This window comes from Ictidomys tridecemlineatus, chromosome X, assembly GCF_052094955.1.
Source record: "Ictidomys tridecemlineatus isolate mIctTri1 chromosome X, mIctTri1.hap1, whole genome shotgun sequence".
NCBI classification, from domain to species: Eukaryota; Metazoa; Chordata; class Mammalia; order Rodentia; family Sciuridae; genus Ictidomys; species Ictidomys tridecemlineatus.
Genome location: NC_135493.1, coordinates 38,989,148 through 39,016,695, shown reverse-complemented (window position 1 = coordinate 39,016,695; position 27,548 = coordinate 38,989,148). Strand labels below are relative to the sequence as shown.

The 27,548-nt window shown below is 38.4% G+C and overlaps 1 protein-coding gene across 1 annotated transcript in view; it reads right to left on the bottom strand.

The window, feature by feature from the left end:
- The window catches only part of Gucy2f (guanylate cyclase 2F, retinal), an 89,130-nt gene that overhangs the window by 12,212 nt on the left and 49,370 nt on the right, over positions 1-27,548 (bottom strand). The window contains 10 exon segments of the mRNA XM_078033927.1: positions 637-677; positions 766-818; positions 3,010-3,136; positions 3,139-3,200; positions 3,983-4,055; positions 4,058-4,144; positions 6,351-6,494; positions 9,388-9,528; positions 14,790-14,961; positions 17,465-17,609. Of these exon segments, the coding sequence (XP_077890053.1) occupies positions 637-677; positions 766-818; positions 3,010-3,136; positions 3,139-3,200; positions 3,983-4,055; positions 4,058-4,144; positions 6,351-6,494; positions 9,388-9,528; positions 14,790-14,961; positions 17,465-17,609 (1,045 nt within the window).

Here is a 27,548-nt window from a genome sequence, read left to right as displayed (position 1 = left end):
GAATGACCTTAAAGAAATATCAGGCTGCAAGGAATTTGGAGAGAAGGGAAAGGGGATATTTCTAGGACTTTCTGTAGGATGTCCCAGGGGGAGCACCCAAGGAGAAGCTGCCTAAGATACTCCCCCAGCAGGCATATCTATAGATAACTTTGGGTAAATGAACTAGAGCAGGCTAGGGAAAGGGAGGACAAGGAAGAATCTATTCCCTCTGGTTTCTGTATTACTTCTAAAATATGATGAAATTAGTTTTTCATACTAATTGAGAATAAGAACTGGTCCTTTTCCCACCAGTCACCTCCTTCTTTCCTACTGCTACCTCCATGAGGGGCAGCAATACTGGCCCACAACTGATCCATATGGGCCAGTTAAGGATGAACATTTACAAATAAAAGCAAATTTGTGCTCCTCATCTTCTCCATAGAAGTGTGCTCATTCTTTTGGACAACCAGTAAATTGAAGCTTTTCAGGTAATTCAAAAGGTGAGTAAGCTGAAAGGCCAGTTGGGCTGGGCTACTATGGGACTGGATCTAGTTACAATCTGTTTTCCTAGAGGACTACACTTACAGGATGCAATAGTTAAGAGCATGAAACTCTCATACTGCCTTGACTAGAATCCCAGATTCACCACTTACAAACCTGAGGCAAGTCACTTAATCTGTGAGCTTCAGTATCCTCATCTGTAAAATAGGAATAATGATAACACTGGCCTCATAGTGTTTTCTAAGGACTAAATAGTATGTCAAAACACTTAATGTAAGCTATCACCATCATCATCATCATCACCAAAAGTCATGTCTCGAAACCAGCCTATGATTAGGCTGCAGAGAAAGTTTAGTAATCAGCAATGGGCTCTCATCATGACTTTCTATATAGCCAATAACAATGATCCTTTTCACATCTAGGGCTTTGTCTCTCAGCATGCTTCCATCCAGGGTCTCCATAACCTGGTATGGTTTGAGGAAAGGATTCCTGTCCCCAAATAGGCATGATTGCCTGCACAGAGTTGCATAAATGCTATATGGGATTGGAAACTCAGCGGTTGGCCATTACCAGAGCCTGATAGTTGACCCTTTAGCTTTGATAAGTCAGTTACCAGGAAGCCCCAAGGATATTTATGAGGGGTCTAGAAGAGCAGGGAGCCTGGGCACTGCTGGGCCTTGGCATGTCGATTTGTATGAGGAATTACAGATTGCATCAGCTAGCATAAGGACACTGAAAGGGAAGGGAAGGTATAGAAAAGGGTCTGATTCAGATGGAGGTGGTGGCAGGAGAACTGAAAGTGAAAACAAATCACCAATGCCATAATTCTGATGTAGCCTTCTCACTTCCCTTTCAGATTATCAAGTGCCAGGGGAGGTGATTCCAATTTTACAGGTAAGGAAAATGAAAATACAAACGGGTTTGGTGATTCACTGCTGGTTCAATTTTTATTTCCTTTGCACAGTGTTGTTTTTAATAAACAGGACTGAAAAATTAGATTCCATTTTTGGATTCATATAGCCCTGCTCTGTCCTGGGAGCAGCCCACTAATTCCCTACTGCAGCCAAGTCCAAAAATAATTAATGGTCTCATCTCAAAGACCCCCAACAATTGTCTGAACAGAATCAGCTGGATTGATTAAACTAGTGGCTGTGTTACTGCCCACGCTGAATCATCTTTGATTTTAGTTTCAACTGAATTAGCTTTCAGTGATTTGTTTTTCTCTTCAGGCTGCTTGAGTTCAACAAGTTAAGACAGGTAGTCTGATTCCATGGATTTTTTTTCCACCGTGGTTTCCATGTGTGCTTCTTGATTAGCTTGCAGCTCCTGTTGATTGACAGGTATGATGTCTATTTCTGAGCCCTATTTAGGTGGTTTGGCCTAGCCCTGAGGCTTTCTACCTGACCTGAAAGGGCCCTGTCTAATCTGAGATAAACACACTGCCCTGTGATTTGAGAGCTGGAACATTTCAGACTACTGTGAAGGATCCAATGAATGGAGCTACTCATTCTCCAGCTCTACCTTGGTTCCTGGGACAGGGGAGCTGTCTAAATTCTGGGAAGCCTGGGGCATCTCTCTCCATCAATAAGACAAGTATCCATGTTGCAGACAACATAGAAATATCCCTGCACAGCTATGATACCTTTAGTCATTTTTTGCCTAGAACAAAACAACATATAAAAACAAGGGTAAGGAAACTGCACCAAAATGAATGAATGTTCTGCAACCTTTGACAGAGAAAGTGGAAACTTATAGGCTAGGGGAGTAGGAGAAGATAGAATCAGAGGCTTACAACCTTACAATTAGTCACTTCCCCAGACTTCAGACCAATAGGTAGGCTTTGGGTTACTCTGTAGCAATCCCAAAGTCTTGGGTCTAATAGCTCCCTGGTGTAATGCCAAGTTCCTTCCTGTTTAAAAACAGTACCTAAAGGAAGAGACCAGATTTTCATAGCATGTATTAGAAGTGCACAAATGTTACCAGGATGAACTGTTGCAGCCATTACTACGGGCAAAACAACAGTATTTCTGTGTCCTCTTCAGTGCCCAGAATAACATTGACTGCACTATGGGAACTCAGCCACTGAAGCGCAGTAGCTCTCAGCCTTAACCTCTTCTTAGTCCCAGTTCTAGAAAACAGATAAAAAGGAATCTGTCCAGCAATGTCTCTTTTTATTCTTTTTTTTTTTTAGTTGTAGATGGACACAAAACCTTTACTTTTTTATTTATTAATTTATTTTTATGTGGTGCTGAGCCTCACGTGTGCTAGGCAGATGGTGCTACCACTTGAGCTACAGCCCCAGCCCTGTCTGGCAATCTCTTTCTGGATTGATAGTTGTTATTTTGTGAAGTGGGAAATGACATGTATTATGTTTGACCTCCATTTCCAAAGGAAAACCAATAGAAGTGGTGTACCACTTAACTTTTTATTCTTAAAGAACAACATCCTGTGAAAAATGCATCCTTCAAATCTGAATACACACAGATGAGTTTCATATAAAAATCTTGTTCTCTATGTTAATTAATGTACCTATAGACATCATGACTGCCAATGACCATGTTGAAAAGTGTATACAGGTTGTTCAGAAGATCCACCATGTCAATGGGCTCACTCATGGCTGAGATGGTGGTGAAGCCCACAATGTCACTGAAGTACAAGTGACCAACTCAAAGGCATCAGGTTTGCCTGTGAAGGATTTTTTGAGGGATTCAGAGACTGATCTGAAAAGCAGACATAGCTATTCCTAAGAAGACATCAGCCTTCTTCTATACCATACACACCTGCTCAAACATGATTTCTCCAAAACTCACTGCCAAGTAAATGATAAGAAAGGAACTGTCACCTGAGTAAAAACACTAATTCCTTCACTTATTCTACAAATACATATCAAGTGCTTCTGATGTGCCAGGCACTGTGCAGGTGCTAGAGTATAGCACTGAACAGACAGACCTGCTCCAACTTGCCTTCATGGAATTTTTTTTCAGTTCTCAATACTGCTGCTTCAACTCCCCCATCCCAGGGAATGTTCCCAGGTGGTTGCCTTTCCATGAGACTAATTTCCCCAATTATCTCTAGAAGATCACGTTACAACATGATAAGATGCTTGGGAAATTTGGGAAATTGTAACAAAAAATGTTTTCAACTAAGGAAGAGAAAAACCCTGGAAAAAACAACCCTGCTACCTTCCTGTAGGAGCTCAAGGGAGCTTTCTTCTTTTAATTGGTCAACATCCTGGCAAAGTCACGAAGTGACATATAGAAAAACTGAGGCACCAAAAACTTAAATGACCAGTATGATCCACAGGTAGTGGAAAATTAGGATGTGTGCTCTGCTCCCTTGGTTTCCAATTCTACTTTGATTTAAAGGTGTGACTCAAACCCACTGGGAGTAGAGGGGGTGCAGGATAGGGGAGGGAGCAGTTAGTTGATGGGTAATTTCTTCTTCTTTTTTTAATAGAACACACTGTTATAAGGATTCACACTCCTCAGGTGTTCACACATACAGTGGTAGCATCTGTGTTAGAAGCTTTTCCGTTTTCTGGTTTTCAATTTCCAGGTCTCCAGTACATTCTTGGAATCTTCCAAGTTGCTAGAATATTGCTCCAATATCCAAAGGATTGAATCGATGATATTGGTTTTCTTCCCTCCATTGAAAATATTAAACTCAAAGTAAAAAAAGAAAGAGGAGTCAAGGAATGCTTATTCCCTAAACTCAGAGATGACGGAGCAGGCCCCCTTATCACAAATCCTTTCCTCTAAAATACCAGGGCAGGAGAGATGAGCCCTGATATAAATAGGAAAAGTCACTACCCACCTTCATTGTCACCCTTGCACATTCACAGGACTCTTTTCCCCCCAAGTCGTTTTCTCTACCCTTCTGGGTCTTTCAAGTCTAAATGAATGTGCTCTAGCCAGGCTCCTTCAGTTCTGAGATGCTATCACTAGAACAGTAGTCACTTTAAAGGCAACAGAATTTGGTCTTTGGCCCAGGCCAGTTGTGGATAAAGTAGGGGAAAGGAGGCAGAAGTGACCATTTACCCTTATAGATCATCCGCCTACTAAATTATACTTATCCTCAAATGCTTCTGTGTTGCCAGTGAATAGTGGAAGTTTCCCTGACCACTTAAAGAGTGTTTGAGTTCTACATGGTCATATCTACCCCTATTTCTTACCATGGGGTACAAGAACAATGGTGTCCCCTAATATCTGCCCTTCAGTTCTGTCAGAGTCATGTAGAAATTCAACTGCTCTTGCCTATCCTAGGCCCTGTGGCTACATGCCATAGATGTTCAATATACTGTCCTGGGTCTTTGTCCATCTCAAGAAACTTGGCCTAGCATTAAGATCAAGAGGGGTAGCTCCCTTGCTGTTATATTTAGCATGTACATAGCTCTGTTCACAACAATTAAAAAAAAAAAACTGGTGGCAGTTTTGCTGAGCAAACTTCTAGGTCTCTGTTCCAATGAGTGTTGTTATAGATCTGGACTAAATGTGCTCCATGGCACACCCAATGCCTCAAGGTGAACACTAGGGATTTTCTTCCCTTCTATTTGTCCACCAAGGTCCTGGGGGTAACCTCAGCAGCCGCTTCAGATCCTTTGGGTTCTCCCTATTGCCTAACTTAGAGAAATGCTTCTCTTCTTAGAATTTTATTAACTGCAGAAAGTTGGGAGGCTAGTCTTATAGTCAGATAGACTAAATTTCCACTGAAGCATTTTAGTGAGGGTAGCTCCAGCAATGTCTTGTTTGAAAGTTGCATGATGCATACTCCTATCTATCACCAGCTTTTCTGTTGCCTTCTGAAATAACATCTCTAGCATCAACACAGGGCAAATGCTTTATCTCCTGCCTCATGGTAAGTTTTTAGAAATTTGACCTTAATGGTCCTTTGTTTTTTCCATACTATTGAACACCTGTTTGAGTGTCCTCAAGAAAGCCAGCCAGACTAATGGAGGCATTGTTAGCTGGGGACACGGATGACTTCATAAGCAGGGCCCCTCAGGCTTTCAATCCAACTCTTTCTCTTTTCCGCCTCAGATACCTGCCACTCATAAAGCATCTCAGTGCTGTACTCTAGCCAGGCTCAAAAACCTCTCTGTCAGAGCTGACAAGGCACTCTGGAGAGCACCCTCACTTTTGGTATCTTGTAATTTCAACAAAATTCTACACCGCATGCATCAACAGAAGATCCACACCCTAGATTCCTTAGTAGGGCTCATTCTGTTCGTTCCCCATCTTCCCTTCTGATTTTCAGTTTTAGAGAAAGAATTAACCTCTTTAGAAATTCAGTATCCAAAGGAAAGGGGTTATCACTTTTCATGTACCTATTGCCTTAAGTAGTTCTCTGGGAGACTAAGGAATCTCCTAATTTTGCATTCTCCATCTGCACATTCTCCCCTCTTGAACACCCTATCAAATTTTGCATATTCTTCCTGATCCTCCAAAACCAATTTGCCATGATATAAATGATATACTATCAGAGTTCCCTGAGATCTCCAAAGCAAACTCAGCTCTATGAAGAGCCCCATGCATTCTATCATATCAACTTCTGACAGTCTCAATGTCAATCTTTGCAAATGCCTGCTAGTTCAATTCCATTGTAGAAAGATTGGTTAGGCCAGATTGTGGATGACCTGAAAAAATATTCAGATACAGAAGTACACCAAAATCAGTCCATGGGCTCTTGGAGGATACAGTGGTGATGCCCTAGCACCAAGGACCTCAAAGTAGCCACTCTCAGGTTGCCAAGAGAAGTATCCTTTTCCCTTGCAAGTTTATTCCACAATGTGCTAAACACCCAATTGTTGCACTTGAGTAGGGTGGCTTTAAGACGGCTTGTGGGCAGTGGTGAGATTTAGAGAATCTTTTCTTGGTTAAATAGTTCATCAAAAGTTGGTCATTGTTCTACTACCTCAGCCCAGCACTGCTTCATGAAAGGCAAACATTCTGGAGGGGCATGCTCAGAAACTACTGGTCTGTACACAGAAGGAGGCTTGTTAAGCCTGTCTATGATTTCTGTCCAGATACAGGAAGAGAGAGGTTTACACATCATGGAAAAATTACCCAACAATCAACAGAGATAACTGAGCTTTAGGCAAGAAAGGGGTTTATCAGGAAAAAACACAGGATCATTTTCTTTGTTTTCTCCTTAGGGGACTTGAATATCAATTGTATCTGAGCAGAAGTCTGTATCAGACCTTTGGAAAGGGGTAAGAAATTAATCAATTGAATTATTGGTATCATTTAGACACAACTTTATCCTACTTCTACTAGGTTTTCTATGCAGCTTACCTGATGTCAATTCCAATGCTTTGATAACCTGGTTTCCTTCATTCACACCCAAATCATCTAAAGCTTACCCACAAGAGACCCAGATAATTCTCCCTGCAAGCTCAGGTCTACCACAAGTCTGGGCTTTGGGATCTGACTGGCCTCTAGGCAAAGGGAACTAAGAATAGCAGTAAACAGCTGAGGGCTTTATCAAGCCCCTCCTGGTTGATGATCAATGAAGGCCACTTCCAACAGAATATTTACTATATATCAGACTATGGGTTGAAGACTTTGCATGCATTATTCTTTGGCTTCTCACTACAAACAGATGTGGCAATTTCCCCAAAGTCACATGACTAGTAAGTGACAGATTCAAATATGAACATAGGCAATCTCAATCTACCACACTGTTCTGCGTCCAGACACTTAGGGCCTCAATTGGGTCCCTATTCAAACCCAAAAGCCATTGGTGACCAAAGGTCTGGATCACCCAGACTGACCTTTATACAAAAGGAAAAAGCTCACTCCCTGGAAGCAGGAGAAAATCCTTAGCTCTTAATGTCCCCATCAAGCCACACTGGGCTTCGTTGACTTCAGTTTACAGCCTAGACACTTCCAAACCATTCCTAAAACATGAATCTGGCAATATCACTGTCTCATTATCTGCAAAATAAAAATCCAGGCTCTTTAACATGGCCCCTGACTACATCTTTGGGCTCATTTCTCATCCTCAGTCCCCTCCCCACCCACAAACTCTTAACCTTTGCTTCATGAACCAAACCTTGCTTGGCCCACCAGTGTGCCCTTCCCACTCCTACATAGGCTATAACAAAATCAAACCCTGATAAGTGCCCCTTGTCTCCATGAAAAAAGTTCAACTCTTACCTCTAATTTCTCATCTCCTTATGACATCACACCTTCTCTTTCTCCTAGAGTAGCCCGTGTTGCATCTTGTGGTCAATGCAATAGAGTCATGGGAACAAACCCCTTGGAATGCTTATTCCCCATCTACTCTCTGTTAGAGGGAGTCCTAGTCCCTGTCTCAGAACACGATCCAGTTGAATGGGTCACCTATCTCCTTAGGCCCAGTGTGATTCATGCCCTCGAGGATCTCATAGTCCAATTGAGTTAAACAAAGACAAAGAAAACAAAGATGTAGCAGAGAGATGTACAGGTAAACACAGAGGGGGTTCCGGATCCACAGTGAAGAAGTCAAGGAAGCCTTCCCAGAGGAGTTGGCACAAGTTGGAGAAAGCAAGATGGGGGCAGGGGGAGATGAAGGAATTCCAAGTACTGTAAACAGCATGTATAAAGGCACAGAGGTAGGAGAGACCATGAGATTTTCAGGGCACTGCCAGGCATGTGGTTTAGTTGGAATGGGGGAAATAACAGAAGATAAGCCTAGAGAAGTAGAAAATGGATGGTATTAGAGGCTTCTGTATGTTGCATGAGGAACCAAGGTTTCATTTAATAAGTTATGAGTAACATTTGGGGTACTTTAAGTACACGACTGATGTGAGACCCTGAGAGTAGCAAAAGATAGCTAAGTGACTTTTTTTCCTTTTTAAAATCTTTTATTTTAAGAATAAATTTAGACTTTTTAAAAAGTTGCAAAAATAATACAGTTGCCTGCATACCCTTCACTTAGTTTACCCAAATGTTAGTAACTTATATAACCATAGTACAAAGGAAATTAGCATGTGTCCAACACCTTATAGGGTCCTTATTTGAATTTCATCAGTGTTCCCTAATGTCCTTTTTTTAAAATTTCAAAATTCCAGACCTCATGCTGTATGTAATTGCTCTTTCTTGGTTTTCTCCACTTTGTGACCTTTCCTCATTTTTTTTCCCTATCTTAGACACTTTTGATGAGTTCTGGACAGTTATTTTGTAAAATGTATCTCAATTGGAGTTTGTCTGAAATTATCTCATGATTAAATTGAGGTTATGAAATTTTTTTTGGCAAGAAAAATTCTCCCTCAGAGGTAATGTTTGTGCCCTTCGTAGAGCATCATGCCCGGTCTACGTGTTATTGATGTGTCTTATTTCTGGTGATAGCAACTGAGAACACCTGGGTAAGGTGGTGTCTGCAGGATCCTGCATTTGTAAACTTACTATTTTTCCATTTGTAATGAGTATTTATCTTGTGGGTTCATGCTTTGAGAATATACAGATATCCTGTTTCTCTTCAAATTTTCACCCACTGATTTTACTATCCACTGATGGATTTTGCCTCATAGCCATGTGTTTTAAATGGGTGATGAGAATGAAAACCTGTGTTATGTCACAGTGAAAGATCAACATCCAGAGGCATCATGAGTAGTGCTGAAACCTTGGCAAGAAGTGATTCAAAGGAGTAGAGGGGACTGGAAAAGAGGACAAACGTATTGACATAGGTCCTGTAGGCCCTTGGCTTATGTCACAATTTGAAAAAAGAGTAGTTGCCTGGATGCCCCCATGGTTAGTGCAGATGCTTAAAGCCTTTTGGCTCTAAGTCCCACCTGCATACAACATGGGTTGCTTGCAGACTAACAGTCTGTCAGCACAAACGCTCTTCTGGCAAATCACAACAGCCTGGGTTGGCTTGATGATCGGGACACAGTGGGCCTATGGTACCTTTTTGTCACCTCCCACTTACCTTCAGCAGGCAGTTCCATCATGCAGAATGCGGTTCCCCTAATCATCACTTCTTGCATGATAATGACAAAGCTACAGACATCTCCTGTAAATCTGCTGCCACTCAGAGCTCTCAACAGTTCAGGGGCAGTCCACAGCAACTCTGCAAAGAAAGAATTGTGCAATGAATGTACGGAGGACTAACTGACACCTACAAGGCTCTCAAGGGCTGAGGGTGCTGTTTTATTGACTGCTCTATATTTTTATTATACAGACTGGCATGCAACCCCCCCAGTCTGAATCTATTAATCTAAGGAATTATGCACAGAGAAAACATACTACTCTCTCCACCCCAGGACTATGCAGAGAGACAGCAGAGGTGTGGGGAAGGGCAAGAAGCTTGCAGTAGACATTATCTGGTGCTTGCTTTCTTGCTCTCTTGAGCCTGCAAGTAGCAGTTGGCAGGTTTCCAGGGAAAGGCAAGTGCACTGCCAGACTGGTTGCCATGGATTTGCTGTTTGCTAAGATCTATATGTGTCTGGTAATTTGATTGTGCCAGGGCTCAGGGATTCACAAGTTGCTTTCTCCAGATCTTCTCTAAAAGGATTAGAGGATGCCCAGGCCTCCTCTGTTTCTTGCAGAGCAAAAAAGTACAACAGTTACTTTAACTCAGTTCTACAAATATTTATTGAGGGTCTAATATGTACCAGGCATTATGAGAAGTGAAGGGGCAGTACTAAAGATGAATCAGACCTTGTATTTGCCCTCGAGGTATTGAAAAACCAGTGGGCAAGACAGCCATGGGTGCCCCTAAATGTAATATGAGAGAGATAGTGATGACAACCACTATATCATACATGGTAATGATTCTATTAAAAGCAAAATTTGAATACCCACTGTATGCTCTGATGTATTTCAGGCCCCATGGGGGACAAAATATTATCTAAGGTTTCAGTGTCTATGACAATCAGAATGTCAGAAATTTTTATAGGGGGCAACGTAGGCAATATATACAGAAATATATTTTGATAATATAAACAGTAGTCAAATATTGTGAGGCTAAGTTTTGAGTTGAACCCTATAGAATTTTCACGTCTGTGGGTTGAAAATGGCTGAATATCAGCAATTTCATCAGGTTCAAACTAATAAAAAATCGAGCAGACCAAATTAATCCAGGAAGGCTTCCTGGAAAAGTTAAGTCTTCTGTGCACTCATTAAGAAGGTCAAGGATGCAGCTTTCTGGAGCTGAGAGGGTAAGGGCTTTGCAGGGAGAAAGAACAGTATGTGCAAAAGAACAAGAGGCAGAAAGGAGCAAATTGTGGGTGGTAGGAGGGTGGTAAGCAGATTAGTTTGGCTGAAGAGAAGGGCTCTGTTAAGGAATAATGAGAAAGGAGAAATGGGGTTGATGAAGTGGGGGAGGGAGGGTGGCTTGAAGAATGGGGGCAGAAGGTGAGAGGCCCTGAGAGCCAAATGAAGGCATTTGGAATGAATACAAAAGGCAGTAGGGGTGCTGGAGCTGGAGAGGGATTTGATGAAAGCCTTGTTGGGAAGATTAATCTGGCAACCTGCACAAGTTGGATTGAAGGAGAGGCTGGAGTCAGGGAGACTAGCTAGGAAGTTATTGCAGTAGCTGAGGTGAAAGGGGCCTGAATGGGGGGTGGGGCAGCATTAGTAGGATGAGGAACCAAATATATTAGAAGGCTACAATGGCGAAGGAAGTGACAGGACTGGGGATGGGCTCACTGTGCTTTGTGAAGGGGAGGGAATTGAAGTAAACAGGTTGACATTCAGTTAGGGAGGCAGGAGAAGAATGGCTGCAAAGGGTGGGGGTGTCAGAGGGAAAGTGATGGCTAACTTTTCATCTTGTTAAATTTGTGATATAAGAAGGGAGCCCAGGGGGCAAGTTGCTATGAAGCAAGAAGGAGGATGAAAGGTCAGAGATGACTGTGGTTTGATAGTGAAATCCAGGAAAGAGAAATGCACCCTGGAAATTCTTATTTTCAGCCAACCCTCATCAAAATGATGGAACAAGAAATTCTAGCCTCATTCCTAATCATGTACCCATATTCTCTCTTTGCTCTCCAGGTGTCCCCAGCCTTTGTCCTTGTACCAGGCCCTATGGAAAGTCTCTGATTCACTCACCATGTTGGTTTTGTCCTGATGTCTCCCTGTCTCAGAGGACAGATATTTACAAGTGAAACCAAAAGATTGAATGATATGTTAGCCAAAGAAATACATTTCTGACTGTGGGATTTCAAGCATGATGGTTTTGGAAGGGAGGGCAGGGGTGGACATTTGAGAGCATGGAAAATGGTATATGGCTGCTTCTTCCTGGCATCCACTCTCTCTGCACATTTAAAAGCACAAGAAGGGAAAAGAGGGCAAAACTCTTTGGTAAAAAGCTAGGTGATTAAATACAATCATTACCAAACAGTATTTTCAGAGAGCACTGACATGTATGTTGTTAATGGCTAAAATGAGGCTTTATCTGCACTATACTTACATAGTCGAGAGTGGGTAATAATGAATACACTTACAACCCAACCCCATTTCCTCATCCCCACTCCAGAAACAAGTAAGAGCCACTAGCCACCATTAAACTTGAACCCTTAGGAAAACTAGAAAAATCACTTTGGATTTTTTTGTTTGTTTGTTTGGTTTTTGCACTAGCTGGAACCGGTACTATCTCTGAGTCTTGCTATGGTGATTAAATCACTCTGGAGAACCAGTGTGGTACAGTACAAAATAACACAGAACTGGGAGTAAGGAGACTTGGGTTCAAAACCTTAGCTTGGCCACTAATTATCTTACATTGCTGAACCTCAATTCTCCCATCTGCAAAATGGAAGTTGAGCCAGATGACCTGACATGTATGTTGTTCCAATTGAAGATTCTATTAGCCTTGTCACCTAAGGCAGGGAAGCAGTTCCTTTAGTTCATTTTATTTCGTTAATCCATAAATATTTATTCTGCCAGGTGCCATAAGTCACTCAGGAGGAGTCCCTCAGGAGGAAAACTTGTTTCTTGTTATCACATAGCTTATAGTTTGGGTGGGGGATGAGACGGCTAATTAAATGAGTAATACTAACAAACTATGGTATTACAACAAACTTCAGGATTCTAAAGATCACAAAGAAGACCAACTTAGCTGAGCAGAGGGAGTCATGGAAAACTTCTCAATGCAGTGGTATTTCAGCCCTATAGAAGTAGAATTTATTCAGACCCAGCTGGGTATATGACAGAGTGGGAAGGGAAGAATAGGCAGAGGGTATATCATGTGTAAAGAACTAGAAGTAAGGGAGAGCCTGGTATAAATAAACATCTGGAAGGAGTTCAGCGTGGCTGGAGCAAAGAGATGAAACAGGAGTAGCTAAGCAAGGCCCAGGCCAGGCAGGACCCATAAGGCATTTATGAACTTTATCCTAAGAGCAATGAGAAGCCATTCAATGGAGGTCAGCATAGCTGTAACATGATCAGATTTGCAGTTTATCAAGCTCCCTCTGACTGCAGTGTGAAGAACAGACTGCAATTTGGAGAGTGAAGTGAAATGAAAAGAGTGAGAGACAGTACACACACACACACACACACACACACACACACACACACACACACGAGAGAGAGAGAGAGAGAGAGAGAGAGAGAGAGAGAGAGAGAGAGAGAGAGAGAGAGAGCGCGCAGGTATTCTTTACTTATTCTAAGACTGAATGTCCTTAAGCATGGAAGTTGCCAGGCTTGGATTAAATGGAACTCTAGGAAGCTAAGGATTGTGTTTTACCTTTATACATGACAAAATTTGACAGAAAGTTAAGTACTTGCTATCAACTACGTCAGAAACAGGAACATGTCCACAGAAAGAAACAGAGAGTGGCAAGATCACATGCCTTTCACTGTGATTATCAGGAGCATCAATCCTTCCAAAGCATGAATGGGCAGAAGAAAGAAAATTTAAGTTTTCATTTGACTGGATATAGGGGCTAGGATTCAGAAAGCCTGAATGGAAGTCCTAGAATGCTGCTAAGTAGCTGCATGATATGGGCAAATCACAAGCCTCCACTATCTCATCTAAAAAATTGAGATAGTTGAAATAGGAGTAGCTAAGCAAGGCCTAGACCAGGCAGGACCCATAACTTCCTGAACTTGTAAAGATGATTCCACCGAGAACTGGACTGTCCATCTCTATTTGTGCATGTGTTTCCCTTTGTGTCTTTTATTCTTTTTTCCTTTGTGCAGTACAGTCAGCAGTTTTAAAATTTATAATGCCATCTATTTATTTATTTTAATTGATGCATTATACCTAAAGTACAATTTGAATACATTATGGTATATTCATACATTCACCCAGTATAATTCTGTTAACTTTATTGCCCAGGTTTTTCCCTTTCCCTCTCTTCCTCCCTCTGCCTTGGTTCCTAAGAACAATATAGTACAGTAAGGGGATGGATCAGGGAGAAAGGGAGGGAATGGGGTAATACTGGGGATTCAAATAAAGAAAACTGTGTTGTATGCATTTACAAATATGTCAAAATGAACCCCATTATTATGTAAAACTATAATGCACTAATAAAATAAAACAAATTTATAATGCCAAAGAACATCTTATATGGTTTTATATTGTAATTTTGGAAATCCTCCTCTGTCTTCTTGAGTTTTCTGTTTCTATGCATTTCTGTGTCGTTCCCTCTCTTCTTCACCCTCACAATATAAGTTAAAACTTTTAATGTTCAAGTTTCCTATATGTATTTAACTGTTTTCATTTTCTCTTTTTCCTTTTCTTTCTCTCTCCCTCTTTTCTATCAGTTTGTTCCCTCCTCCCCTTCTCACCCCCACATCTTAGATTTCTCCTATTTCATTGATCTGTTGTGACCCCTACAGGCATTTCTTAGTGCTACCACTGGTGCAATGGACAGAAGACAAAACACAAAATGGACTACAGGCATACTTACTTAGTAGGCCATAATTCTATCTGAAGCCATCTCACATAACCCATGAAACATTTATTTGCTGGCGCCCCTCCTTGTTTCTTCCTCTGACAGACACAATACTGGTGTATTCTAGTGACATCCCATTCTAGAATGTACTCTGTAGGGGTCCAGCTTCCAAATTACCCTCCATTCAATCTGACAAGTATTTATTGAGCACCTACTGTGTGCTTAGCATTCAGCAAGATTCTCCAGGGACTGCTGGGGTCTCTGAACAATACAGCCTAATCCTGCCACAGCAGGAACTGAACATTATTGCACTGGCTTTGTTTGGAAGGCTAGGCCGGGCTGAGGTTACAGCATGCAGACTTCATTCAAGTCCTTTGGTTTGGAAATGAGGCTGGATTTTCAACAAAAGTGGGGAGTTGAAATGAGCCTGAGGCTTTAATTCAGTGCATATTTTCATTTGAGCTTTGTGGTTACTTTGTGTGCATCAGAAGGGTACAAATTCATTGCTTATCTTCTGCAGAAGGTTCCTCTTCAGAGAGTCTCAGCATTTCTAAGATGTCATTAAAGCCGTAATCTGTCACTTTTAACACAAACTGCCCATCTACCACACAGTTCTAAGACTTTAGCCTCCCATGAACAAACTCACTGTGGTGTAAGTACTTCATGCCCTGCAAATGATACAACAGAATTTATTTAGCAACTTATTTAACTATTTTGTGCTTTTAGAGCCACTTTCTGATATTGTTAATGGCATGAGCTATTATGATCCAGAATTCAGCTTGTTCTCTTAAATGCAGGCAAAACAAACCCTGACAAGGTGTTTAGGACCCTTCTAGCTCTAAAATGATAGGCTTTGATGAAGAATTATATTACGTGTATATGGAGAATTATGTGTTACTTGGAGATTTATTGACATTTCAGAAACAGGATGGAAACATAATTGCCAAGAATTTGGTGATTGTGATTTTCTCCAACAGGTCTAATGTAAGTCTCATCCATTATTGGCAACAGTGAAAACTGGTACAGCTTTTTGGGTGGACAATTTAGCAATAGCTATAAAATTTTAAACATACAAACCCTGTACTCCACAGTTTCTACTTCTCCTCCAGAGAAATTGTTGCATATATGCACAAAGGGACAGAGAGAAGAATGTTCATTCCACATTTGTTTTTATAATATTATATAATTAGAAATACACTAAATATCAATAAGGGATGGGCTACATTTATGTTACAATATTCTGCATTGCTTAAAACTGGCTGGGGTTGTGGCTCAGTGGTAGAGCTCTTTCCTAGTATGTGTGAGGCACTGGTTTCGATCCTCAGCACCACATATAAATAAGTAAAATAAAGGTCCATCAATGACTAAAAGAATATTTTAAAATAATTAAAATGAATAAGATAGATCTGTATGTGCTGACAGAACTCTACACCAAAGTGTAAGTGAAAAATAGTAATTTGCAGAAGTAAGTGGTAGCATACATATTTAAAAAAAACAAACAAAAATATCATCTGCAATGTAGGTAAATATATATAAAATGAATTACAAGTCCATTCACAAAATTGTTAGCAATAGCTAAATTTGGTGGGGGATATGAAGAAAAATGGTTGGGTAAATGTCAGTATTTTGTCATATATACTTATGCCATTTGATTTTGTGTTAATTTAATGTCACTTTGCAGTTAAAAATAGACAATAAAAAAGAAAATGAAAGCTTTGAATATCACTGATCTCTGTTCTTGCCTGGCAGCCTTTACATGACATTCAAATGGGATCTTTCAGGACTCTATCATATGGGTTTAACCATTCTGCATATAAATATATCCATATTCTACTTCATTCATTTCAGAACCATTTATGCTGAGAGTACTTTTAAGTATCTGGCTCTGTTTTTCAGCCTAACATCCCTTTGTATTTGAATGCTTCACATCTTTTGCTCTAAAAAAGTTTGCACTTTTCAGTACTTCCAAGTAGAGTCTACAATCAAAAGATATCCCTCAGGTTTCCTAAAGCTTGGGTTTCATTCATCACTGGCCTGAGAACACGGTCATTTAAAGGCCTCTCCCTTAAGCTACTTGGTTTTGCTTATAGAGTGAGTAAAAAGAATACTAGAATAGGTATTAGGAGATTTGGATTCTATTATCAGTTCTGCCATTTCATAGTTAACTGATACATATTTATTTAGTACCTACTATGTGTCTCAGACACTACATAGTAAAGCGTAGCTCATTTAGTTTTTCTTAGCCTCTATAAAAGAAGAATAATCACCCTATCTTAAAGAGAATGGAAGTGAGGTAATGTCTTCCCTTTCCATGCCCCCTTGAAAAGGTTTAGGCCATGATACAGAAATCAAGACTGTGATCAATATGCAGAAAGTTTGACAAGTAATTGATTATCCAGATCAACCCCACAAAATGCACATACACCCAATTTGCCTATCATTTCATTTAGTTAATGGATTCCAAAGAAGCCCATCTATGGTAAGCAAAGACTGAGTCACCGTTTGGAAGGTAAAAGCTAGAAGGTGATGCTAAGTAGCACCAAAGATTCTGGGAATGAGCACTTTCCCACATCCACAGAGAAAAGAGAAGTGGTATACATATAAAGTATATATATATATAAATATATATATATTATATATATATTATATATAATTTATATATATATAAATATATATATATATATTATATATATATTATATATAATTTATATATATATATAAACTTCCTATATGTCATCAAATATTCTTCTGCCATATATATAAAAAATGGTATACATATAAATTATATATACATATATAAATATATATATTTATATATGTATATATAATTTATATATATGTATGGTTTATATATAATTTATATGTATGTCATATATAAATTATATATATAATTTATATGTATACCATTTCTTTATATATATGGCAGAAGAGTACTTGATGACAAATAGGAAATAAAAAAAAATAGTTGGTCCTCAAATTAAGGAGTGGGGCAGGTAAATATTGGCTGTATCAGTACCTTGTAACAAATATAAACAAGAGGACTGTGAAAAGACAGGAAGGAAGGTAAAAGAGTGGAATGATCACAGTGATCTGAGGAAAATAAAACAGCTCAAAATTTTTAAGTTTTAATCTATAAGAGAAATCCAAGATTTCATCAGTCTTTTAATTAACCTTGATGAGATCCAGTAGGAGTTTCACAATCTCATTTGTCAGTATGTCTTCTAAGCTCCTTTGGGGACAGAATTCACTAATAATGGCAAACATTCCCAAATCATGGAAGAAGCCCAATAAAGGGTTAATGTTCTCATGATGAAGAAACAGGAGGGAAAGAGAAGAGTCACAGCTGTCTTGTCTCATTTGGGGAACAGAATTATGGGCACATAACATTTTCTTCCTCATCCTGGTTGGTGGCTGTGGTAAGCAGAATTTTCACCCCATGAACTCTAACCCCTAGCCCTATTATGTGATTGTGTTATGCCATCTGGGCATAAAGTAGATTAACAGAGTGAAACTAACCGAATCACAATGAGCCCTTAAAAGGAGAAGAAGGGCTGGGGTTGTGGCTCAGTCGTATAGCACCTGCCTTGTACATGTTAGGCCCTGGGTTCAAACCTCAGCACCACATAAAAATAAATAAATAAAGATATTGTGTCCATCTGCAACTTAAAAAAAGAAAGATATTTTAAAAAGGAAAAGAGAAAGACCAAAGGAGCCAGAGGGATTCAACCTATTGGCACTCAGCCTGCCAATATTGACTTTAAGATGGAGAAAGGAGGCTATGAGCAAAGCAATTTGTACAGCCTCTACAAGATGGGAACAGGACTCAGCTGATGGTCAGTGAGAAAATGGGGACCTCAGTTCCAAAACTCTATTGAACTAAATTCTGCTGACAAGCTAACAAGCCTGGAGATGGGTTTTCCCTTCAAGCATCTAGATAAGAACCCAGTGTAATTGACCCCTCAACTTCAAACTTGTAAGATGCTGAGCAAAATACCCAGCTGAGTCTGGCTACACTTCTGATCTACACAACTATGAGATAATAAATTGATGTTTTAAGCCACTAAGTTTGTGTTAACTTGTTACAGCAGCAATAGAAAAATGAATGCAATAGAGGGAAATTTCAGGCAGGAATTTCATTCAGCATACTTACTGGTAAATGCTGGAGCTGGGCCTCTCATCATGATTCCTCTGGGACTCTCTGAAATGGAGCTCGTGGATCCGAGAAAACTAAAGAGAGGTAGTGCAGTAAAAAGTATAATAAGTTGTCTTTCTATGAATACTTATCTACTCAGCACCTATTAAAATAATTTCCCTACATAAACATAAGTTTAGACCTTACAAAATTGTATCAGAAAAAAATCCCTCTAGAATTCTGTCTACATTTTCCCTTCATATTCATTTTCCCCCACTAATATAAGAAACATTTAGTGTGTGCTCACCATGTTGAAGACACAGAATGACATGCCAGACAAACAGAAATAAACAAAATGCAATCACTATCCTGAAAAAGCTGGCATTCAATGAGAGGTGACAGACAAATTATCTGACAATTGTATTTTACCATGAAATGTGTTCTGAAAGAAGAGGACATGGGATGCTGAGAGAGTTTAGATGTTCAATATCTAATTCAGCCTTGTGGGTCAGAGAAAGCTTCCCAGAGGAGGTAGAATCTTGACTAGACTGAAGGACAAGAAAAAAATTGACCATGTGAGAGTCACTTGATGAAGGGGTTAAGAGTGACAGCATGTTGTGTTGAAGAAACTGCAACAGGCCTAGCATGCCCACAAGAATGTGCAGAGGAGAGACCATGAAATAACTAGCTTCAGAAATGGATCTGAGCCACATCCCTTGGGACTTTGAGAACCATGCTATAAATTTTTTTATATATTTATATATTGAAATTATATTATAGGAACTCAGTGAGTGATTGTCATCTATTATTATTTCTATTAAAAGGCATATGAGAAAGAGAAAAATAAACTCCATAATCATATTCAGATTTCTACTTGGATTCGTGGGTAGTTGGTGGTGCTGTACATTAATACAAGGGATTCCAGGATAGTGTAGTAGTGGATGTTTGGTGCACTACCCATATCCCTTTTACTGTGCACTCCCTATGAGTTTTGGTTGATAACTCAGTTATCCCACTCTCAGAAAAAAAAAAAAAAAAACTGAGGGCCGAAACCAAAGGTAAGTCACTTTACCTTGGAGGTTAAGCCCATCCATAGATCTCAGGCAATGATTGGTTGTGGATAGTCCAAATGTCTAGTTATCTGGTTTCAAGGTGGGACTCATGATATAACGTGTGCTCCAGCATTTTCCCATGAGATCATACTGTCTGTAGTCTCCAGCTGAGATCAAATACTTACTTAGCTTTTACCTCTGCCATATCCTGCTTTCCTCACTCTTTTCCTATGAGAGTATTCTCTCAATAAGTAATCTGAACAAGAGTTTCCATCTTAAGCTCAGCTTTTAGGTAATCCAACCTAAGACAGATAGAAAAGCAAATTTCATGACGTGGAAGGCTATAGATTCAGTTTGGGACATTGAAAATGAGGTATCTGTCATAGCCTGTGAAATTGCTGATAATAAATAAACATAGACAAATTTAAAAAAAGAAAATGAGGTACCTGTAAAATATCAAGATGGATCTATTTGAGACAGTTGTATATTCAGGGTTTGGAATTCAAGAAAGAGGTCTGATCTGGATAAACAGACTTAGGAATTGTGAGAATATAAATGATATGTTAAATCAATGGGAATGAATGAAGTTATGCAAGGAAAGCATTTAGGAAAAAATAGAAAAGAAAAATGTATCAATATTTAAATGATAGAAAATTGAAAAGCAGCCTACATAAAAACCAAGAAGGGAGGCCAAAAGAAGTGGAGAAAAGTTTATTTACAGCAACAACCTTAACACTACAGGACAACTTTCAGTAAAGTGAGATAAATGCCAGAAAGAATTTCAGAAAAGTGTGACGAATACCAGAGAGGTCAGGTAATGTGAAGAAATGTATTTAGTGAATTGAATCATTGGGAAATTATTAATTGCTGAAACTCACTATGCAAATATGTTTACACACACACACTTCATACATGTATTGGCTCTCTGTATCCATGGGTTCTGCATCTGCATATTCAGTCAAGCACAGATCAAAAATGTTATAAAAATCTTTTTCTTGCAATTATAACCTAAATAATAAAGTGTAACTACTATTCACATAGTATTTTTTAATATTTTATTTTTTAGTTATAGGTGAACACAAAATCTTCATCTTATTTTTATGTGGTGCTGAGGATCAAACCCAGTGCCTCACGTATGCTAGGTGAGCGCTCTATCTCTGAGCCACAAGCCCAGACCACATAGTATTTACATTGTATTAGGTATTATAAATAGTTTAGAGATAATATAATATATGTGGGAGGATATGCATAGGTTGTATGAAAGATATCCCACTTTATATAAGGAATTTGAACATCCATGGGTTTTGTTACCTGAGGGGGTGTCCTGGAATCACTCCCCCATAGACACTGAGAGACAACTGTGTGTGTGTGTATGTGTGTGTGTGTATATGTGTGTATACCATCATGCAAGTGTGCATGTACACACACACACAGACTTAGAATAGTAGTAGTGTGAGTAAACAGAAAAAAAGCAGATATATTTTAGAGTTCTAAATCACATTACCTATTGTTGTGGGGAGTAAAGGAAAGAATTAAATCAAATATTATTCTATTTTGAGCATTGAGAGGATAGTGGGTCATTTATTGAGATAGTGTGCACCTGGGGACTTAAAACATGGGCTTGTTTTTTCCAACAAGATGACCCAAGTCAAGGTTAAATTACCCCTGGTGGAAATGGCAGCTAAAGATCAACAAAACTCCCTACTAAACACAAAAGTCTGACACCTATGACAATTCTCTTAGTCTACTATAACCTAAATTAATTAGGCAGACATGAAAACTCAGCCTACAGGTTGAAAATTGGTCACCTTCTTCTGACTTCATTCTCATTTGAACAAAGCAGCCAAAACTACTGGGTTCTGGACCTCCATCAGAAGCAAGAGTACAAAGTGGTTATGTCAGAGACTGCTAGCTACTCAGAACACATCTGCTTCTCTTTCTTGTTGGGCAAAGACAATCCACATTTACCAGCCTCTCTTGGAGCTAAGGATAGCCATATGACTGAATTCTAAGCAATGGAATCTAAGAGGAGGTAATATGTGACATTTCTAGGCTAAGGCTTTTAAGCAGCAAATACATTCCCTTCCACTTCTATGGCTAAATGCAGATTTTGACGAGGCCCTAAGATGGTCATAGACTCAGTTCCTGAATCACCATATTGGAGGAGAGTCTCCTGCCAACCAAGAATACCATTGTGTTATTATTTGAGTGAGAATTAAGCTTCTATTGTGTTTAAGACATTAAGGAGGTGGGAGTATAACTCAGTGGTAGAGCATGTGCTTAGCATTCACAAAAAGCCTTGGGTTAGATACGCTGCACCACACACACACACAAAATATTTGGGGAGTATGTTACAGCATCTATCATTACACCATCAGCCCAAATTTGGAAAATTGCAGGCCTAGGACCTTGCAAGATCTTTACAATCATCTTTCCTCAGCTATATCCATTAGAGAAAATCCTTCATAGGAAATAGGTAGATACTTCTATGCAAATATATCCCTACTAAGACTCTGGACAACCCTAGGATGCAGAAGATATTTGGAACACTTATTTGAGCAAGATAACCATTTATTGGGTAGACATGTAATTTACCACTTCCATAATACATACCATCAATGTGGCCACCATCAATGTTCAAAAAATAAAATCCTGTCTCCCAGGATTTTTGTTAGCCTCAAAATTGACATAAAACCTTTAAGCATACAAGCGTTGACACCTGCTCCTGATTCAAACATGGGCCTAGATTATCTTTAAGATTCCTTCGCCCCATTAAAAATGTTCCTGGAAGTCGGGCATGGTGGCATACATCTGTAATCCCAGTAGCTTAAGAGGCTGAGGCAGGAGGACCACAAGTTTGAGGCCAACCTCAGAAATTTAGCAAGGCTATAAGCAACTTAGCAAGACCCTGTCTCAAAATGAAAACATGTAAAGTACGGGGATGTAGTTCAGTGGTAAAGTGACTGTTTTAGTCAGCTTTTTTCACTGCTGTGACTAAAGGACCTAGACTGAACAAGTGTAGATAAGGAAAAGTTTATTTGGAGGCTTACAGTTTCAGAGGTTTCAATCCATAGACAGCCCTACTCCATTCCTCAGGGCTCAAAGTGAGGCTGAACATCATAGCAAGAGAAGGTGAGAAAGGAAAGCAGCTCACATGATGATCAGGAAGCAGAGAGAGAAAAAAGAGAATCTCCGCTTGCCAAATACAAATGTATACCCAAAGCCAGGCCCCCAATGTCCCACCTCCTCCAGCCACACCCCACCTGCCCACCACTCAATTAGTCCCATCAAGGGATTAATTTACTGATTGGGCTGATTCTCACAATCCAATCACTTCTCTTCTGAGCCTTCTTGCATTGTCTCACACATGAACTTTTGGGGGACACCTCACATCCAAACCATAACAACACTCTTGGGTTAAATCCCCAGTACATCATGGCAAATGGCAAATGGACATCATAACACCAGAAATGATTTCTGTTTGCCATTTTCCACAGCGGCTACAATGTCATCCTAGAGGTAGGTTTAGATAGTCTTAAAAAAATATTCTCAACTTCAGCACCCACCACAATTACATCAGCCATTGACACCTATTTTTGGCAGCAATATTTACTATCTCCATGAACTAATGGTTGTGTCTAGCACCTTAAATTATCTTGTTTTGTGGTAGAAAACTATTGATCAAGACTTCTTATCCCTGTATCTATTCCATTGCCTACAACCCAGGAATCAGTGATCATTTAGAATATAATAACTAGGCACAAGTGGAAGACTTCTGCTGCTGAATTTTCCATGAACAATACTTTATTAATTTATTAAGCATTTATTGACTATGTACTAGATGTCAGGCTGGATTTCTATTATGGCAGATTTTGTGAGTTTGGGGACTAGACTCCTTCTCTAAGATGGACTGAGGTCTCCTGTAGTTTCCCAATATTTAGAAGACAAGGCTTTACTGGAGGAATGGTTGAGCTCTTTCTTAAGGTATCTACCAAATTTTGAAGTGCCACCATGTGTTGAGAATAGAAACAAAAGAATGAAGACCAAAGCCTCTGAAGTGCAGTCCAAATATTCCAATATTTTGATTGAAACTTACATACTGTTAGAGGGATACCCCTGAGAGAGTCGAAGTAGAGGTGGAATGAAACTAACTAAAGCTGAAATGTAACTTCAATATTGCTCAATCTCTGATTAGATTAATGTGATTATCCTTTATCCTGCACACCTAACAGATGGAAAGAGAAAATTCTCACTGATAGAATATGTTAATTTGACCCTCTACAGTTTTGTAGTATAAAATATCTACCATATAATAAAAATTAAAAATCAAAGGCTGGAGTTGTGGCTCACTGGTAGAGCTCTCACCTGGCATGTGCGAGGCCCTAGGTTTGATCCTCAGCACCACATAAAAATAAATAAATAAATAAATAAATAAATAAAATAAAGATATTGTGTCCAACTACAACTAAAAAGAAAATATTTTAAAAACTAGATATTTGAAAAGGCAGAGACAGAGGAGGCAATGGAGCAATGTCTTTAAGTTACTAATAAACAAAAAAACAGTAACATGTAGACTTTATACAACCACAAGCCTGAGATCCCAATTAGAATAAGACATGTTCCATGTTTCTATAAATATTTCACAATGTACTCTACAGTCATGTGTATCTAGAAAGAATAAATAAAAGATGAAAGCAAAAAATATTGGAAGACCATGAGAAGTAGAGGTAAAGCTATACTTGAAACTAAAATGGGTAAAATGTGAGTTTTCCTTCAAAGACAAAAAATAATTCTTCAATCAGCATAACAGAATTCAGACTAATAATGCTCAATAACAAACCAAAAACCTTTAGGTGTACAAAGAAACAAAAAAAATGTGACCCAGAGTCAAGGGTAAAAAAATGACCAGTAGATATCAACTCTATGGAGACACAAATGTTGCAATTAGAAAAAAAAAAGACTTTCACACTGATATTATAAATACATTTGAGAACTTAATAGACAATTAAGTTTTCATATATGAAAAACAAATATACAGGTATGGAATATCAGCACAGAAATATATACCAATACATTAATGTATATCTACTTAAAATCAGAGCTTCAAATTACAGGAAGAAAAATTCACAGAATTAGATAATAGGGAAATTTTAACAGTAATTGATAAAAAAAGTATTAATAAAAAGCAGTAAGGATATAGAAGATTTGAATTACACTATCAACTGTCATGATCTAATTGATGTTAATAGAACTCTACAACCAACAATATTCACTAATTCACAGTGCATGTGGAATGTTGACTAAGATAGATAACATATTTAACTGTAAAAATTTATAAATTTTAAAGGATTGAATTTTCAGATGATATACTCTATTTGACTCATACTCACAAGAGCTAAATAAGGAATGCATTAAATGTGATATCTACAAGAGCACCAAATACCTGGTAATTAAGCAATATGTTTTTACAATAATACATGGATCAAAAATGAAATAAAAATGGGAATCATAATTATTTCAAACTAAAGACAATAAAATACAACATTAGAATTGATGTTACACATCTACAACAGAGCTTAAAGAGAAATATGTAGGTTAAAAATAAAGAGTGATTAAAATAATATTCTCTGTTTCTAAAAACACAAAAGGATGAAGAAATTAAACCAAATATATGTAGAAAGAAGGAAATAATGACAATAAGAGCAGGAGTCATTCAAATAGAAAACAGGCAAAAAATAAATAAAGTGAAAACCTTTTACTTAAAAAAATAATACGTTTGATAAATCTCTAATACGACTGTTACGAAAAAATATATATATATAAATTATCAATATCATGAATGAAAGTGACGGCACTACTACAGACCTCACAAATATTAGTGAAAAAAGGAATTTTAAATAATTTTAAATATTAATGCTAATAAAAACAACTTATAAATTTATTGAACAACACAGTTTATTAAACCTGGAAAAATAGAAAATAATAATCCTAATAGCCTTATACTTGTCAAAGAAATTGAATTTGTTTTTTAAAACATCCCCACAAACAAAATACTAGGGCCAGATTATTTTACTGATAAAATTTATTGTTATGATTTAGATATGAGGAACCCCCAAAAACTCATGTGTAAGACAACAAAGGAAAATTCACAGGCAATATGATTGGATAATGAGATCTTTAACCTAATAACTGCATTAATCCACTGATATGGATTAACTGGGTGATAACTGCAGGCGGGTATGGGGAGGTTGGAGGAATTGGGTCACTAGGGGCATGACTTTGGGGTTTATATTTTGTCCCTGGTGATCAGAGCTCCCTCTCTGCTTCCTTGTTGTCATGTCCTGAGCTGCTTTCCTCCACCGTACCCTTCCACCATGATGTTCTGCCTCACTTCTGGCACAGAGCTATAGAGTTGAGGGGGTATATGGATGAAGACCTCTGGAACTCTGAGCCAAAATAAACTTATCCTCCTCTAATTGTTGTTGTCAGTTCTTTTGGTCCCAGTGGTTAAAATGTTGACTAAAATGCTTATGAAAATTTTAATAATACAAATTTTCTACCAATTCTTTCAGAAAATAAAGACACCCAAACTGTTTTATAAAGCCAAAAATAACCCTGATACGTAAAACTGATGAACATTAAAAGAAAATTATAGATCATTCTCTTCATAAACATAGATGCAAAAATCCTTAAAAATGTTAGCAAATATTATCTAGCAATATATAAAAATTATAATAAAAAGAATATCATGAACAGGTGAATTTTATCCCAGAGATTTTAAGTAAGGTTTTTTAGTGTTTCTTTTTTAAAAAGGCAATGTACTATATTAACAGAAAAAAGGCATAAAAACATGAAATCATTGCAACAAGTAGCAAAAAAATGTCTTGAAAAAATACAAAATTTATTTAACATAAAAACGAATTCATAGAAAATTAGGAATATAAGGAAAATGATATGTATGAAAAATCTTCAGGTAACATTAGATCTCAGAGTAAAATTCTGGATCATTTTCTTCTTCAGCCTAAACATGGCAAAGATGTCACCATTTCTATCAACACTATGTAACATGCATCAAAACATTCATAAAAAAATTTGAAGAAAACTGAAGTAAATGTAAATATATACCACATTAATAGACTGGAATATTCAATATTGCTCCAATGTTTATTTTACTTAGATTTATTTGTTAATTAATTGAAATCCTCATCAAAAATCCAGAAGTCTTTATTGGAGTCATGGGTAAGCTGATTCTAAAATTTATTGATAAATTTTATCAAAGACTTTTTTTAGATAGATAGAAAGAGAGAGAGAGAGAGAGAGAGAGAGAGAGAGAGAGAGAGAGAATTTTAATATTTATTTTTTAGTTTTCGGCAGACACAACATCTTTGTTTGTATGTGGTGCTGAGGATCGAACCCGGGCCCGCACGCATGCCAGGTGAGCGTGCCACCGCTTGAGCCACATCCCCAGCCCCAAAGATTTTTTTAAGTCTTTGATAATGGGGCTGGGGTTATGGCTCAGAAATGGGGAAAAAGAAGAAACAATATTTGTGCAATGAATTCATAGTTTCATTAAGTATGGCAGGCATCTCAACCATTCAGGCCTGGCCTGGGACTGGGATTTGAAGGGATGCCCAGAAGCATTTGCTGTAAAAAGAAAGCCAGAAACCTCTTACATACCTGTTGTTTTTCCTAAGGGATGGTCCTGTTTCAATTTTACATTTCCCCATTTCTGTTTCCACCCTCTTAGTTACCACACCCCATACCAGGCTTCTGTAAATTAGCAATTTCTTTTCTCTATGGAAATGTTTATTTTCGTGGAATTGAAGTAATCATGTCTGTGTTCATTAAAACATTATTGTTAATAGAGAAAAACCTGGAAATAACATAAATCTTACAATAAGGGCTAATTTAAATAGATGGTAGCAGATCTAATAGTCTGAAATACTGTGTAGAAAATGAAATGCTGTTATAGAAAAATCGTACATGGTGTGGGAAAAATTCATAAGTGAGAAAGATAAGCAACGCAACAAGTCTCTGTGTATATGTGTGTGTGTGAGTGTGTGTGTGCAAG